Source organism: Giardia intestinalis, chromosome 4 (genome assembly GCF_000002435.2).
Source record: "Giardia intestinalis strain WB C6 chromosome 4, whole genome shotgun sequence".
Taxonomy (NCBI): Eukaryota; Fornicata; order Diplomonadida; family Hexamitidae; genus Giardia; species Giardia duodenalis.
The window spans coordinates 2,385,237-2,399,898 of NC_051859.1; the positions used below are offsets into that span (position 1 = coordinate 2,385,237).

Consider the following 14,662-nt stretch of genomic DNA (forward strand, 5'->3'; position numbering starts at 1 on the left):
AAATGACGAGTCACCTAGGAGGTCAGAGTCCCCTTATTGACGCAGAAGTTCCCCTCCAACCCCTTCCAGAAGGACACAAGCTTAATAAGGAGCAATTCCAACTCGTAGATAACCTTCTGCTCAGCTATTTGAAAAATTGCAAGCTATATGTCTCCTCAGAGGAAACACGGAAAAAAGAAGCCATTCTTAGGAACCTGGAGCTTATAATTTCAGACTGGGTGTATGAAACGTACAAAGACGCATTCTTGGCCAACATGCAATTCTATCGAAAGCAACCTAACATGCCTCGCTCAGAGCGTCTGGTGAGGTTGTATCCCTTTGGGTCATACTATCTTGGCATTAATGAACCATCATCAGATGTGGACACAGTCGTTATCTTTCCACAATATGTCCGAATAGCAGACTTCTTTGATAAGTTCCCGACCATCATAGGACAGATGCCACAGGTGTCCTACTTTGATTGCATTCGAGACGCAAAGGTGCCGCTCATCACCTTAACGTATGACTCCGTTGATTTCGACCTGAGCGCGGCCGTCATGGCAGTCAACCGCGTGACCGATGCCATACCCTTTCTTGATCCAGAATGCACGGCCAATATGCACGAAAAGTCCATTTTGTCGCTCAATGGGTATCGCACAAACATCCATGTGAAGTCTCAGTTCGCTGGGAACAATATATTCTATAGCACATTCCAAAATGCTGTACGTGCTCTTCGTCTCTGGTGCAAGCGGAAGAACATCTACAGTAATCGCTGTGGTTTTTTCGGCGGCATCAATTGCATAATATTAGTGGCAAACGTAATGTTGCGGAGCTCGTTTGAGCTTCTGCAATTGGATGTAGAACAACAAAACTTGGAATATCAAGCTTCTTTATCCACTGCACAAGGCGATCTCACCAGTCCCAGTGACCCGCAATCACCGTACATTCAATACAACAGTGACTCTATTCTGGAGTTACGAGAAGCTGTCCCTCTTACCTTGTGGCTGTACAATATATATTATTATTACTCTCGACTAGATTGGAGCACAAAGGCCATTCAGCTACCAAATCCTGTACAGGCATCAGCAGCTACCAGACTATCCATGACAGCTCAGAGCTGGGTGCGGCGAGACAAGGACAAGATGTGCCTTCTCACCGCAGTGGAACCATATTTTAATAGCACGGACAAAATATTTGAAACAACTTTCGACACCATCCTGACAAACTTCCGGCAGGGGGTCAAAGCTATATTGGACATAGTTAGAGGAGTAGTGGCAGCATATTCATTTGGACTTGAAATTGCACGGCCCCTTTTGCGGCCATCTCTTTGGGACACATTCTTCTATAACAGCTTTTTAGAGTTTTTCTCCAATCCGGGCTATAGACCAAATATTATGTATCTGCTAATAACGCGGAATACGATGTCATCAAACAGCATGGTGGAATTAGACAAAGTGAAGAGCTTTCTAGAATCTCGGATAAATCGGATATGTCGTCGTCTTTTAACGAGCCTTCAGCCTGCAGTGGGAAATAATGCTAGGCTCATTCGCGTTCATCCTCTTCCGACGTGGTATGATAGCACAAGCCTTGGTGAGTTAGAGCATGGAAAGCACTACTTCTACATAGGAATGGAGACGTCTACCACTGGAGACCTTAGGGGTCTATCTGAGCGCCTCTCGCAGGAGGTAAGGGACTTTGCAAGAGAATGCAAGGGATATCTTTCTGAAAAGAGAATGCTACTGGGCATGGAATCGATTGATAAGATGCTCCAGATTAGAATCACAACCTACAAAGACCTTCCAGAGGCACTCCGAGGCCTCTCGCCGCCAGAACAAGCCAAAACCTTGTATTGTACGAGCGGTCAGCAGATCGAGTGACACCGGCGGCGCGGCTGATGTGACGAATGTTATGATAAACGGTGAAGAATCTGCCAACTGAAGACTTGACACACGCCTCTTCATCCATTGGCTCTTTAAATATATTACTGATATGCGATAAATAAATGCGTATTGTACATTTTCTTGGTGTTCCCGGCGCAGGTAAATCTACCGTCATTGGCCGATTTTGTCAAGAGTACCCCCTGTGTGCGAGTCTTTACATTGGCCAAATCGTCCGCGAGGAGATCCAGCGACAGACCCCACTCGGGCAAGAAATGCAGCTAATGTTGGCCCAGGGAAATGTACTTTCAGGGGACGCAGTTATACCTATCCTCCAGCAGGAGATTGCACACCATGAAGCAACTGGAACAGCTGTTCTTTTTGTGGACGGCTTTCCTCGGTCTGATGATCAAGCTCGTGCCTACTTACTGCACTTCGGTTCTCCTACTTTAACACTTTGTCTCTCCGCTTCGGATGAGGTAATTGCCGAAAGGCTGATGACAAGACAGCAGTCTACTACACTACGACTCGATGACACAAAGGACATAATACAGCGGCGCATTGAAAAGGCACGAGAACATGTACAGCCAGGGCTAGATGTTTACATAGAGCATAACTGCAAAGTAGAAATTATTGATAGTAGCGGGTATTTGGATGAAGTCTGTTCGTCTGTACTGAAAATGCTGCATAAGCATAAAGTATTATAGCTGTTTAATTCGACTCAACTATAGATTGGCGCCCTTACCACTCATATGTAAAAAGTGCTTCTCTTCGAATTCTTTAATTAGAGCAGATGGGCTATCGACTGCACCACTCCTCTTTTGGCTAGCTCCGCCGCTCTTGTGTATAAGGGAGATATTCACCGAAACGTCATCTAAGAGACCGCATTGTGAGCCAACTGTCTTGCACGATGACGTTCCCGAAAAATCCATCTTGCTATCTAGCGATTCGTTCTCATTGTCGGTACTATTAATCAATCGATGCTGCAAGCTGCTCTTTTGCTTAGAACACATAACGTAATCGTCAGAGTCAGAGTCATACGTTTCTGCTATGCGATCATCATTTGCCCCTACCTTAAAGAGTGTCTGTTCTGCAAACTGCACTCGCGCCCTGCGTGGCTTATCTCTTTTGGGATGCTTAAACGGGTACTGAAACTCCTCTGTCAAGACGTTAGTGGTATCAGATACAAAGGCTATCGGCTCTATTTTTGCTAGCCCGAGAGGCTCTACTTTTTGTGCCAGTCTATTACAGCGAAGTACTTGAGGAAGTGAGATGGTCGTTTCCAATTTTAGTTCTGGCAAATGCGACTGTTCGGCAGCAGACGTTTTTAGATTAATGGATTCTGTAGTGACTAGTTGTGTAGGCTTAGATGCCACGTGACGCATAGAGAGAGCTTTTGACACAGGGGCACATGTCACCAAGTAGGGATTCTTATAGTATTCATGATTCTCATGAAAAGTAAATGTGGAAATAGTGGGAGCTGGCAAAGATAAAGATTGTGTATCGGCACCAGCTGACTTCGGGTTCAACTCGCTTATAGTATCAGTATGAGTAATAGGACTTACAGATTCTAGATCTGAGTATGCGGTCAAGGGAGCCTTGGAGCTCGCGGAAAGAGAAGATGGCTGCACAAGTGGTAAAGAATCAAAGAAAGAAATGGGCATGGATCTAACGGGGCTGTCTGGAGAAATTGCACTACTAGATCTATGAGAGATCCTAGTTTGCGTTCCAGTTAAGTTAAAAACGCCTCCCTCTAACGTTGATTTGAAAGGCAGGCTCTCTTCTAAGCGCCGCCCAGTCCCGTCTTGCTTTTCTGTTTCAAGGAGGCGGCGCATATCATCCGGATTAAAAAGCTGCATTGATAGTCCTGAAAGCATATCAATCTTAGAGTTATTATATTGAGACATATTAATTAGTGGGTGATTTTCTTTGGCTTCTAATGGTTTATCTTTTGCTGAAATGAGAGTGGTAAATGCGGCCCTAGACTGAGATCTGAGAATGGGTCCACTGACAGACCTTTCTTCAACGGGGAGTCCGTCAATGTTAAGCGTTGTGTGCCCTTTACCCGTTGTGGGTGGTTGGGACATAGAAAGACTGTGTCCTGTGGGGGCAAGTTTGTTCAATTCCCAGGAGGGAACGGGTTTGTGAGTGCACTCTCGTGCCTCGTCAAGCAGGCGAGAGCTTAGCTTACAGCTGCAGTGGCGCAGCTCCTGCACAGAACAATTCTTTCCGTGGTAGGCGTACTCTCCGTTCCGAAGGGAGCGCCGTACAATTGCGGGAAGCATGTGCTGTGATGTTGCTGCAGCAGTTGCTAGTTCTACCTGTTCAGCAGTATACATCTGACCTGCGCGACGCTGAAGCTCCAGCCTCTTCAAAATGCATTCCTTGTGTTTCATGCGCAGCTCGTGCCGCCGGATGTCCTGCTCATCCCATTTGCGCTCCTTTTCATTGAACTGTTCCCGAAGGAGATCCTCAAGCTTATCTACAATAGATGGCCCGTTGGCTCCTTTATGTAAATCATCCATGCCTAAAATCCGAGTGACTTTAGAATAAAAATCCCTTTCAGTTTTTACCGGCCCTCCATACTTCAATAGGACAGTCAATCTTGAAATGTAGAAAGAACTATGCTAGTTGCAAAGCGAGACATCTAATCACTAAGAGTCTGCATTGGAATTCAGCGCGTTCTTATAAGCTTATTGTCCATCCACTTTACTTAGGGGAATACTGTCAAGACCTTTTTTACCACGGTAGAAAGCATGCTTGCGACATTACTGACTTCTACTTGCTTTACAATCACCCACATCCCCCAGTTATCAACAGCCTCCATCAATGTATACCATATACTCGTTTAGTCATGGATTTACATGAGCAATATTTAATGCGTATTGGTCTTCAGAAGCACTTTTATAGGACGAGAATGGCGTCTACCTGTCTCCAGGTAGTTCTAGTGAAGATTTTATGCAATTAGAAACGACGCACTACTACCGTTTACTTGAGTCACCCGCATCTATCTCGCTGTCTAACAAAGCAAGTATCTGTACCCTACTATTATGGTCGTCGTGATTGGGATATTTGGCATAGAATTCTACATAATTTCCGTCATCATCTGGTATGTACCTTTCTTTAGCCAGCACAAGCTTCAGACAGTCATGCTTGCCATAGTAGGCTGCAAGCATTAATGCAGTCATTCCATCCTTGTTTTTGAAGCCTATCTCGTACTTCGCGAGTTCTTCCACAATAGAATCAAACCCGCTTTTACAGGCATACATCAGTGCAGTGTTGCCTTCCCAATCTTGAGCCCCTGCTTCTGCTATCAAATAGGGTATTGCTCCGACGTTGTTGTTTATGGCAGCAAGCATCAGAGCTGTTACACCATTGGTGGCACACTTTCCTATTTGGCTTTTATATGCGTCGAAGTTCTTTAGCACTGCTCTTGTTGTCGCAAAGAACATCAAACTTGTATATCCAGAGATCCCTATCTCACTAACCAGTAATTGGCAGGTGCTTCTATCCCCTGACTCCGATGCGATCATAAGGGCGCTATATCCATTATTATTAGTGGCTCCTGCTTCGTAGCTTGTTATGAGAGAAGCTATTTCTGTATGTCCATTTCTGGCAGCGTGCATCAAGGCCGTGTTGCCGTACTGATCTCGAGCTTTGGCCTCCCACGTTACAAGCATCCTTGTACATGCAATTGACCCTGATTGCGCGGCAAGAATGAGAGCCGTTCTTCCTCGCTTATCCTGCATTCGTGCTTCATCCGTCAAAAACTCAAGCACTTTGTCTTGACCGGCGGCAGCAGCAAGCATAAGCGCAGTTGTGCCATCCTTCATAGATCTTCCTTTCTCCATATTGAAAAGATGCTTGACTGCCTCTACGTGGCCGTGCTCTGAGGCGAACATTAGTGCGGTTTTCCCCGATGAATAGGGGCCAGAAAGCTCCATCCCGCCTTCACACTGACAAAGGAGCTGGACTACACTGCTGTGACCCCCTCCACTGGCAAACATAAGGGCCGTCTTACCATCGTTTGTTGAGATTCGAGCCTCGCTATTTGCAAGCAGTTCACAGACTTCTAGATGCCCTCGTTCTGCAGCATACATTAGGGCTGTTTTTCCTTCGTATGTTTGCGCTTTTAACGCTGCATACCATTTATCTGGTTTGCTACATATCATCCGGACCAGCCATATGTTCCCTGACGAAGCTGCAATCATTAGTGGTGTTTCGCCTTTTTCATTTCTGAGATCGCCTTCCTCCTTTAGCAAGGCCTCTGTAACAAATTGGCAGCTGAGGTTTTTATCGTCGTCCCTTCTACTGTATTTCGCTAGCATGAGTAATGCAGTGTAATCATTGATCCAATCGTTTGTAGTCTGAAGCCTTATCTCTTCTGCGACAAGTAGAGATGCTATTTTGTAGCGCCGCAGCTTGACGGCAAGCATGAGGGCGCTCCAGCCTTTATCACACTTAAGTGAGATCTGTCTTCCTGCCAGATGAGTAAGCCTACAAGCCCTATCATAGTCATCACACGCAACCGCATACATGAGCATCGTGAAGCCACCGAGATTGATCTCTCCATAAAGAAGTTGAACGCACTTCATGTGGCCTTCAGTTGCTGCAAGCATTAAGGCGCTCCATCCATCGTCACTGATCAATCCTGACTCAGGAACCAGTCTGGCGACAGCATCAGCATTGCCGCGGAATGCAGCAATCATTAATGCTGAAGCCCCTGTTATGCTTATAGAATCTCCAGGAAACGTGATACTGTTCATCTCTATGGCTTTGGTATACTGCTGCATCATCAGGGCTGATGAAGAATTATCAACGTGGAAATTCTCATCTTCTTGTGCTAACTGCATAAGACTCGTCTGCTCAGTTGTACGGAGCCCTGTGCGCGGAGTCATACTAATCGAGATTTCATTGATCCGTAAGGTTGTTATAATTGTAGCAATCTCCTGAGCATTTCCAAGACTAAGAGCCCGTATGTAAGCGTTCTGTAATAGAAGATAGCCAGATTTTTGGGTTCTCAGAGAATTTCTCAAGGTACTTCGGCATTCACTGTGCATGGTTTTGCTCTTGGTTATCGGCTGCAAATTCCATTGTTCATGCTTTTTACCCCTCGATATCTGTACTGGAACAGTCAAACTCATTGGTTGTGAAGAGGTACACTTCAAACGGTAGTCTCCACTTAATTCTCCCATGCGTTCATTCGATAAAAGAAGCGGGGCATCTTCCAGGAGGCTAGTCATGCTAATTACCTTATTGCTTTCCTGGTCCATGTTCATATTCAGTTAGCGCTACTAACTTTAGATAGAGTATTTCAAAATAGTTTGTACAACTGGAATCTGACCTAAAACTGGAATCCACACTGAAGTATACGAGGGAAGGTAAAAAGACAAATAGTCATTTACTTCTGAATCGTAATAGGAATATCAACAGAAGGCTCAGGTGTGACTATGTTGCAAGGAATACGGATAACGACAATCTTGTTTGCATACGACGCAACGACCTTATCAGCAGGATAATTTTCCTTCAGGGAGGCGCTAAGAAGCTTGATTCCATCTGCCTCTACAGTGATGGCGCCGGTATTGGAGATTGTTATGGACGGCTTTGTTTCTGATACAATATGAAACGTGACCACTCCACGTGCGACAATCGGCATGCTTCCGTGATGAACGGTGACAGGAAGCTCATTCATATCTTTGGATGACAGAAATGGGCAGGGTTTGGGACCGGTCCAGCGCTCTTCTTTTGAACAGTGGGGTCCATGATGTCCCCTGCCCTTAATAAAGTGGGAGAACGGGGGCCCGTGTTTCCAGAATTTGCGGCGCTCGCGGTCGCAGCAGTATGGGCCTGGGCCCTGTCTACAGCACTCCCTTTCATCATGGCCAGCTTCGCACTCACAGCTAGAGGACGATGATGAGCTGGAGCTTTCATCCGGTGGACGCCTTCCATGATGCCTCCTTCCAAAGAACTCGCCGTTGGCGTGCCTTGGGTTGAACATTTTTTTCTTTGAACTTAAACTTGAAATTGATTATTGATATATTGATTAAGTTCATTAGAGATCCACTAATTATCATCTAAGAATAGATTTCGAATGCGTAGCTGAGCTGATAGTCGAGTCATTTGGTTCTCTTTTAAAAATGTCAATTCTGGACAAGTTCACTTGGTTCAACGTTTGTCGGGCTGGACTCGTTAATCAGATAAAGGATAACATTGCTAAGTTTAAGACTGTGCGGGACGAGGTCACCGGGGCTACAGCTCTCATGCATGCGTGTGTTGATAACAATCTTGAGGTTGTGCGAATTCTGCTACCATATGAGGATGTTATCACTGATAATAGTGGGAAGACAGGTCTCATGATTGCTGCAGAGCACGGGTACCTGGATTTAGCCAGACTTTTAATGGTGACTCAGGTTGGAAAGCAGCGCGAGAATGGCCAAACTGCACTCATGCATGCGGCAGCCTATGACTTTGAAGAGGTCGTAGAGCTTCTTTTGCCGAGGGAGGGTACAATGACAGACAACAATGGATGGACAGCGCTCATGTGTGCCGCCTGGCGAGGATCTAATAAGGCCGCGTTGGTTTTGGCTAAGGTGGAGGCAGGAATGGCTAGCAAGCAAGGAGAGACCGCCTTTCTTTGTGCGTGTGATGCTGGTAACTATGAGCTTGCCAGGCTTCTGTTGGAGAAAGAAGGTAGAAGCACGCTGCGGACAGGAGAAACCGGTCTTCACCTGGCTGCACGGAGTGGGTGCAAGGCTATTGTAGAGCTTCTTCTGGAACCGCTTTGTCGGAAGCAAACAAAGGCAGGAAAGACAGCTTTGATGTATGCAGCATCTGCGGGCAATTTGGAGATAGTAATGCTTTTATTAGAAAAAGAAGTAGGATACCAAGATACAGACGGGCGCACAGCTACCATGAATGCCATCCTGAATGGACATGAGGGTTGCATGACAGCTTTGTTGCCTCATGAGAAGGAGATTGTCGATAAAAAGGGGCAGACTGCTCTAATTGTTGCTCAGAGCACAACGCCCAGTGTAATGTCTTACCATGTAGCTGCTTTATTAGGTGGAATCATAGATCCAGAAACAGGGAGCACTACTCTGATACAGGCAGCACGACGTGGTTTGTCCGATATTGTTGGGATTCTTGTTCCTGCCCAAACAAACTTAACTGATGAAAGTGGAATGTGTGCAATTCACTATGCTGTTGCGAGTCACAATCTGGAGTGCATTAGGTTGTTGAAGCAATATGAAGGTAAGACACTCAATGCCAATGGGCATCATGCCCTGATAATGGCTGTGATAGAGGGAGATGTCTCTGTCATACTAGAACTTATTGAACACTCTTGGATTCCAGATGCAGAAGGCAACTATCCAATTACATACTGTAAGGAAGATCCACTGAGCGATATCTATCAGCTCCTCTTCTCCCACATGATGCGGACACACCCCAATTTTAAGGCTGTTACATCAGCGTTCTGCCTTGCTCTTCATACATGCTTCTCGTTGCTACTTAATGACTACCCCGATAACGATGATTTTGAATTTCTCTCGGAGTTTCTGCTGCTCATATCTGATCTCTTCTTCAGTCCAGAAAGGATTACTGCTACACAGATAACGGGAGAGATTACTACGCTCCTGGACAGCTTCACTGCGACGGTCCACGAGTTCCCCTGCTGCGTCTGCATAGACCGCCCGGCCTTCGTCATCATCCGGCCCTGCATGCACATGTGCATATGCAGCCAGTGCGTCGCGTCTCTGCGTGGGCGGTGCCCGTACTGCCAGCGCGCCGTTACAGAGCACTTCGAGATTGCCCTCGAGAAGTGAACAAAGCACACCCGACGGGACTTGAACCCGCAACCCCCAGATCCGAAGTCTGGTGCGCTATCCATTGCGCCACGGGTGCCTTGGCGCGCGCAAAACCACTACACGCACATAAGCGTTGTGACGAGTGTATGGATATAGGCTAAACAAAAATGCTTCTGGCCATTCTCGCGGCGCTCCTCGGGGCCGAGGTTCGACAGTGCGTTTACTACGAAAACGACAGCTTTACTCTTGTACCTCTCGAGGACAAGGGCCACAACTGCGTCGCCACTACCATTTCTGACATCGAGGTCTTCAACGAGACGGGCTGGATGCGCTTCAACGTCACGACGAGCGCAAGCTATCCAGACTTCATCCAGATGCGCGCAGTCGGATTCGCTGAGGGCAAGATCTTCCAGCACCACATCTTCAACCATTATCATAATCTCAAGGACTGGTTCCTCTTTGCATACCTTCACGCAGACGACTACCCCCAAGAGCTCTACGACTTTCTTCAGGAGAACCTTGACTGGACCCGTAGCACTGCCTACAAGTACGCCGAGGTTGACAGCTTCTGGCGTCAGGTCGCCTACACACTCGATCACTTCGACGGGCTGGTAGAGGCGTATCGGGCAACGGCTCCGCAGGAGGAGATGCTTTCAGAGCTGGACCTCTGGACGTACCTATCGAGCGGCGATCTTCTCGATATCGTAAACTTTGCAGTGCCATCCACACGGATGGACTTCTCAAAGATGACGCGCGAGGAAATCTCCGACTATCTCGCTTTTAGAAGCCATTGCAGCGGCCTTGTTTACTACAATGGCGACACCGTCTACATTGGCCAAACAGCCTGGTTCTTCTATGGTGGCATGACTCGTGTCTTCAAGGGATACACTCTCAACCTTAACGATGTGTCTAATGCAGCCGAAACGCTCACGTTTAGCTCATACCCAGGCTTCTCCTACTCATTTGACGACTGGACAGTGACCTCGCAAGGACTTGTTATCATTGAAACGACAGCCAACGTTCTAAACACCAGCCTGTATGATAACTGCACGCCTAGGTCTGTTCTCACGTGGATTCGCTCCCAGGTGGCCTCCCGGATGGCAGTCTCAGGCGCCGGCTGGCATCAAGCCAACAGTCAGTACAACTCTGGAACGTATAACAACCAGTGGATTGTCGTCGACCTTAAGCAAATTGAGAGTATGACCGTGTACAAGAACAACTTTGTTTGGGTTAGCGAGCAGATGCCCGGATATATCGTTTCGGAAGATGTCGCCCATGATATGACTTATGGCGGATACTACTTCCCATCTTACAACACGCCCTTCTTCGATGAGCTCTGGATTGTCGCTGGCTATCCCAGCGTCGCAGAGGGTGATGCCAGCTATCGTTATGACAAGAATCCTCGTGGACTTATGTTTGCACGCGATGTTCCACAGATTACTGGCATCGACGATATGAAGAGGATCATGCGCTATAATAAGTGGCAAACAGATCCGCTTGCAATTACCGAGGGCCAGACGGAGCCAGATCCAGGGAACGGCATCTCTGCCAGGTACGATCTGCGCCTCGATGAGTCTCGTCGTAAGGCATTCGGAGGTTACGATGCAAAGATCCTTAGCTATAATGGCCATAGCAGGAAGATGATCGCGTACTTTATCTCTGGGCCCACGACAGACGATCAAGAGCCATGGGACTTCTCCAAGAGCACCCTTTACTGTCCTCGTAGAGGTCTTAAGGATGGTCCGTACCAGTATGATTGGCAAGAACTACACCTTCCTGTTTATTGGCATAACAATATGTAAGCTCTTCCACAGTAAATTGCTTTTCCATGTGATGGCGCCTCAATGAACTGTTGTGTATGCTGCGCTGCTGGGGTCTTGCCCGCAAATGCGGTCCAAAAATCTCACGAGCAAGCCTCGCCCACTTCCTGGCCAGTCTGGAGATGAAGATTGGTCGCATATGATAGCAGTACGAGATTCCCTTTATCAGTATATCCAGAGCCCGACGCCTTCCTTGGTCGCTTCGTGTTGTGTACTCTGTCTGGAGACGCGCATCCAGGGCTCACGCATTCATGTTATTCACCAATGGTACCTCTCCTTGGCCTGCCGTCAGGATGAATGAAACTCAGGTCGTCCCTGCACTTCTTGACCTCCTCGCTGTGGTATCCCTCTGGCTGCTGGATGACACCCACGCCCACCGCCTTGCGTTTGTGTCGGGCTCTGCTCTGGCCGCCGGGCTGGCCTGATCTCCAGCTTGCGTTGCACTCCCCGAGACACGGAGGCACAGGTACCGACGATCGCATGGAGCTCCTGGTCGTCCCTCTGCACCGGTGGAGAGGAGCCCCTGCTTGCTGTCTACAACCGCCCTCGGACTGGCCAAGAGTCGAGCACGAGCTTATCCCGAGGCCTCCGAATGCACCGGAGACGGGCTCCGATGGCACAGCACTCGATGCGATTCTTCCTGCTTGCACCCTAACTGAGGCCTGTGCACTGAGAGGCCGGTGGCACCCACCCGCTGGGGGCAGGCCACGATCTGGTGGTCCGGAAGGCGCTTGCAAGGGGCTGGGCGTCAGTCCAGGGGATGATCCAGGCCCTAAGCATTCACTCTCTATGAGCTGCGGCCCGACAGCCACAGAGCTAGAACTCGTCCACCGTCCCCATGAGCTCCACGTTCTCGGCCGCTGCCCTCTTCTTCGAGATCGGCTTCGATCCCCGCCGCCTCCGCAGGACGAGCCAGCATGCGAGGGCGACGGCCGCTATGATGAGAAGGGAGACAACGACTGCCACGGTGATCGTCGTGGAGCTGGAGCTGGCCTTCCTGGTCTGAGAGACGCATGTGTCATCCTGGAGAATGTACCCCTCCATGCATATACAGAGAGAGCCGACTGATTCTGATCCGCTTGGACAGCCTGAGGCGCAGGATCTCTTGCTCGGCTGGACGTTGTGATTGCTGTCCGCACATGAGAGGCACTCGCCACTTGCGCTGCAGCTCGAGCACCCTGTGGCGTCTGATGGACAGGTGTTCCTAGCGATGCATGCGCCATCACTACTGGGCTCAAAGCCCTCCGCACAGACGCATCTGCCACTACCATCTGGTTGCTGATTTGGTCCATTACACTGAGATACACACGAAGAACTATCTACCGAAACAAATCCTTGGGAACACTTTGTGCACATGACTCTGCTGTTGCTGAAGGTACATGTTTGGCACCCTTCGATACCGCATGGAGTACAAGCATAATTAGTATCATCTCCATAATACCCTTCACCACATCCAGCGGAGTCTACACACTCAGTCGTGCCAAGGTCATTATACTTGATGTACTTCCCCGAAGCACATGATATGCACCTATCGGGCCCAGAGCCTGTGCAATCTGCGCAAGCTGGATCGCATGGCTCGCATCTACTTGTGCCAGTGTCTAAGTAGGTTCCTGAGCCACAACTGCAGCGGCAAATACCATTTTCATCGCAGCTACCTGGATTATCTGCTGGACACGAGTCAACACAGGATGCACCGCCCACGGCTGCATACTTACTATCCTTACAGCCAATACAGATGGGAGTGCTGGAAGCATCAGAGCCAGGAACGCACATGGCGCAATTGGAAATGGAGGCATCACAGCTACTGCACCCAGGATCCTTCTTATAATACCCTTGCGCTTCATTACAAGTAGTGCATCTACCGTTGAAAGCTTCTACACAGATGCTACTGCCAAGGGGGTCACGAGTACTATAACATCCTCCTTCATACAAAAAGATGGTAAGACCTGGGAAGTTTTTATTACAGGCTGTGCATTTGCCAGAACTGACATCCTTGTTACAGCTCCCTCTTGCAGTTGTTGGCCCACAGTTTCCATTGTGGGGTGCTTCGCTAGTATTAGCACACTGCTTGCAAGCAGAGTAACCAGCTATATTTATCTGATTTTCTTCAGCGCATATATTGTTTCCCCCACTTTCCTTATTATAGCATCCGCCCTTATGGTAGACGTAACCAACTGCACAGTGAGTACAGTATCCGTTTTTGCATTCATTAGAGCCGACGTCTGTACACTGGCCATTGATCGGAGCTTTATCGTCAGCTGAACAAGAAGTACACTGAATACTAGCAGTGCTTGCAGCATTATTTGGTGCAGGATCTTCTGATAAAGAAACGCAGGTTGAACAACCATCCATTCCAACCTTACCATTGAAGCCAACAGTATCACCACACAGGATACACTTTTCCTCAGCATTAGTATCTGAATTCGTAAAAACATTTTCATAGTCTGTTTCGCAAACGCTACACATACCACTTGAAACAGTCTTACAGATGTGCGAGCCAGGCCACTCATCCTTGCTGTAGCAACCACCATAAAATAGGAAGTAAGTTGTCTCTGCATTAGGATCGTCACTTCTACTTCCCTTTCCACCAGTGCATGACGTGCAGCGCTGTCCGCCATTGCCACCATCTTCTTGAGCACAGATAGCTATATCTATAGATGAGTCTGCATCGTCTTTCCCCACGCACCCGCCATTGATAGGCACCTTTCCAGAGGTGCACTCTGTACATAGGGTAACTCCCCGCCCGAACCTGACGCACTTGTCTTGCACGCAGTTAGGCTTGTAGCCTGTACAGGCAACGTAGTAGTCATTCTTGTACGGAGTAGAGCCATCGCCCGGCTGGGCCGCTAAGCCGATAACCGCTAGACCGAAGAGAAACAATACCGACATCACTGAATTTTCCGGCGCACCTTTGCAACAGAACGAAAAGGTTTCTTGCAACCGAGTACATTAACTGCTAGCGAATCCGTGTGCGCATACTGAGATTCCCGTGTCTGAAGCATAACGTGGAGGGCAACTAGCGGTACGATGAGATGACTCGTTGAGCCGGAGTCGCACTGGGCTCAGCTTGTAAATGGAACCACTCCATGGAAGCCCCCTGCGTCACGGACCTGTGCTGATCAGCGCGCCCCTGCTCTCCATCCTGGTGCTGAACGGGTGATGTGCCACACAGGCAGACCTG

The 14,662-nt window shown here is 48.3% G+C and overlaps 8 protein-coding genes and 1 non-coding gene across 9 annotated transcripts; 4 read left to right on the forward strand and 5 right to left on the reverse strand.

Annotated features, from left to right (window-relative positions):
- Nucleotides 1-2: 2 nt before the first annotated feature.
- GL50803_0013749 (Poly(A) polymerase) lies at nucleotides 3-1,856 on the forward strand (the record flags this gene model as incomplete). Its single annotated transcript, XM_001704861.2, has 1 exon — nucleotides 3-1,856. One exon carries the CDS (start codon nucleotides 3-5, stop codon nucleotides 1,854-1,856), a length of 1,854 nt encoding a protein of 617 aa, XP_001704913.2.
- Nucleotides 1,857-1,981: 125 nt separating this feature from the next.
- GL50803_004849 (adenylate kinase) lies at nucleotides 1,982-2,563 on the forward strand (the record flags this gene model as incomplete). The annotated part of the gene is made up of 1 exon (XM_001704862.1): nucleotides 1,982-2,563. One exon carries the CDS (start codon nucleotides 1,982-1,984, stop codon nucleotides 2,561-2,563), a length of 582 nt encoding a protein of 193 aa, XP_001704914.1.
- An 18-nt stretch (nucleotides 2,564-2,581) lies between these two features.
- GL50803_0060838 (uncharacterized protein) lies at nucleotides 2,582-4,381 on the reverse strand (the record flags this gene model as incomplete). Its single annotated transcript, XM_038046245.1, has 1 exon — nucleotides 2,582-4,381. The coding sequence occupies one exon, from the start codon at nucleotides 4,379-4,381 to the stop codon at nucleotides 2,582-2,584; it is 1,800 nt and encodes a 599-aa protein (XP_037902101.1).
- A 456-nt stretch (nucleotides 4,382-4,837) lies between these two features.
- On the reverse strand, nucleotides 4,838-7,135 carry GL50803_004846 (Ankyrin repeat protein 1; the record flags this gene model as incomplete). The annotated part of the gene is made up of 1 exon (XM_001704863.1): nucleotides 4,838-7,135. One exon carries the CDS (start codon nucleotides 7,133-7,135, stop codon nucleotides 4,838-4,840), a length of 2,298 nt encoding a protein of 765 aa, XP_001704915.1.
- A 122-nt stretch (nucleotides 7,136-7,257) lies between these two features.
- Nucleotides 7,258-7,854, reverse strand: GL50803_0013747 (C4 group specific protein; the record flags this gene model as incomplete). The annotated part of the gene is made up of 1 exon (XM_001704865.1): nucleotides 7,258-7,854. The coding sequence occupies one exon, from the start codon at nucleotides 7,852-7,854 to the stop codon at nucleotides 7,258-7,260; it is 597 nt and encodes a 198-aa protein (XP_001704917.1).
- A 139-nt stretch (nucleotides 7,855-7,993) lies between these two features.
- On the forward strand, nucleotides 7,994-9,679 carry GL50803_004843 (Ankyrin repeat protein 2; the record flags this gene model as incomplete). The annotated part of the gene is made up of 1 exon (XM_001704867.1): nucleotides 7,994-9,679. The coding sequence occupies one exon, from the start codon at nucleotides 7,994-7,996 to the stop codon at nucleotides 9,677-9,679; it is 1,686 nt and encodes a 561-aa protein (XP_001704919.1).
- Nucleotides 9,680-9,685: 6 nt separating this feature from the next.
- GL50803_00t0053 lies at nucleotides 9,686-9,758 on the reverse strand. The gene has a single exon. It is a non-coding gene; the product is annotated as a tRNA-Arg (tRNA).
- A 70-nt stretch (nucleotides 9,759-9,828) lies between these two features.
- Nucleotides 9,829-11,463, forward strand: GL50803_0093548 (Phospholipase B; the record flags this gene model as incomplete). The annotated part of the gene is made up of 1 exon (XM_001704870.1): nucleotides 9,829-11,463. The coding sequence occupies one exon, from the start codon at nucleotides 9,829-9,831 to the stop codon at nucleotides 11,461-11,463; it is 1,635 nt and encodes a 544-aa protein (XP_001704922.1).
- Nucleotides 11,464-12,297: 834 nt separating this feature from the next.
- On the reverse strand, nucleotides 12,298-14,370 carry GL50803_0050233 (High cysteine membrane protein Group 1; the record flags this gene model as incomplete). Its single annotated transcript, XM_038046141.1, has 1 exon — nucleotides 12,298-14,370. One exon carries the CDS (start codon nucleotides 14,368-14,370, stop codon nucleotides 12,298-12,300), a length of 2,073 nt encoding a protein of 690 aa, XP_037902102.1.
- Between the last annotated feature and the right edge of the window lie 292 nt (nucleotides 14,371-14,662).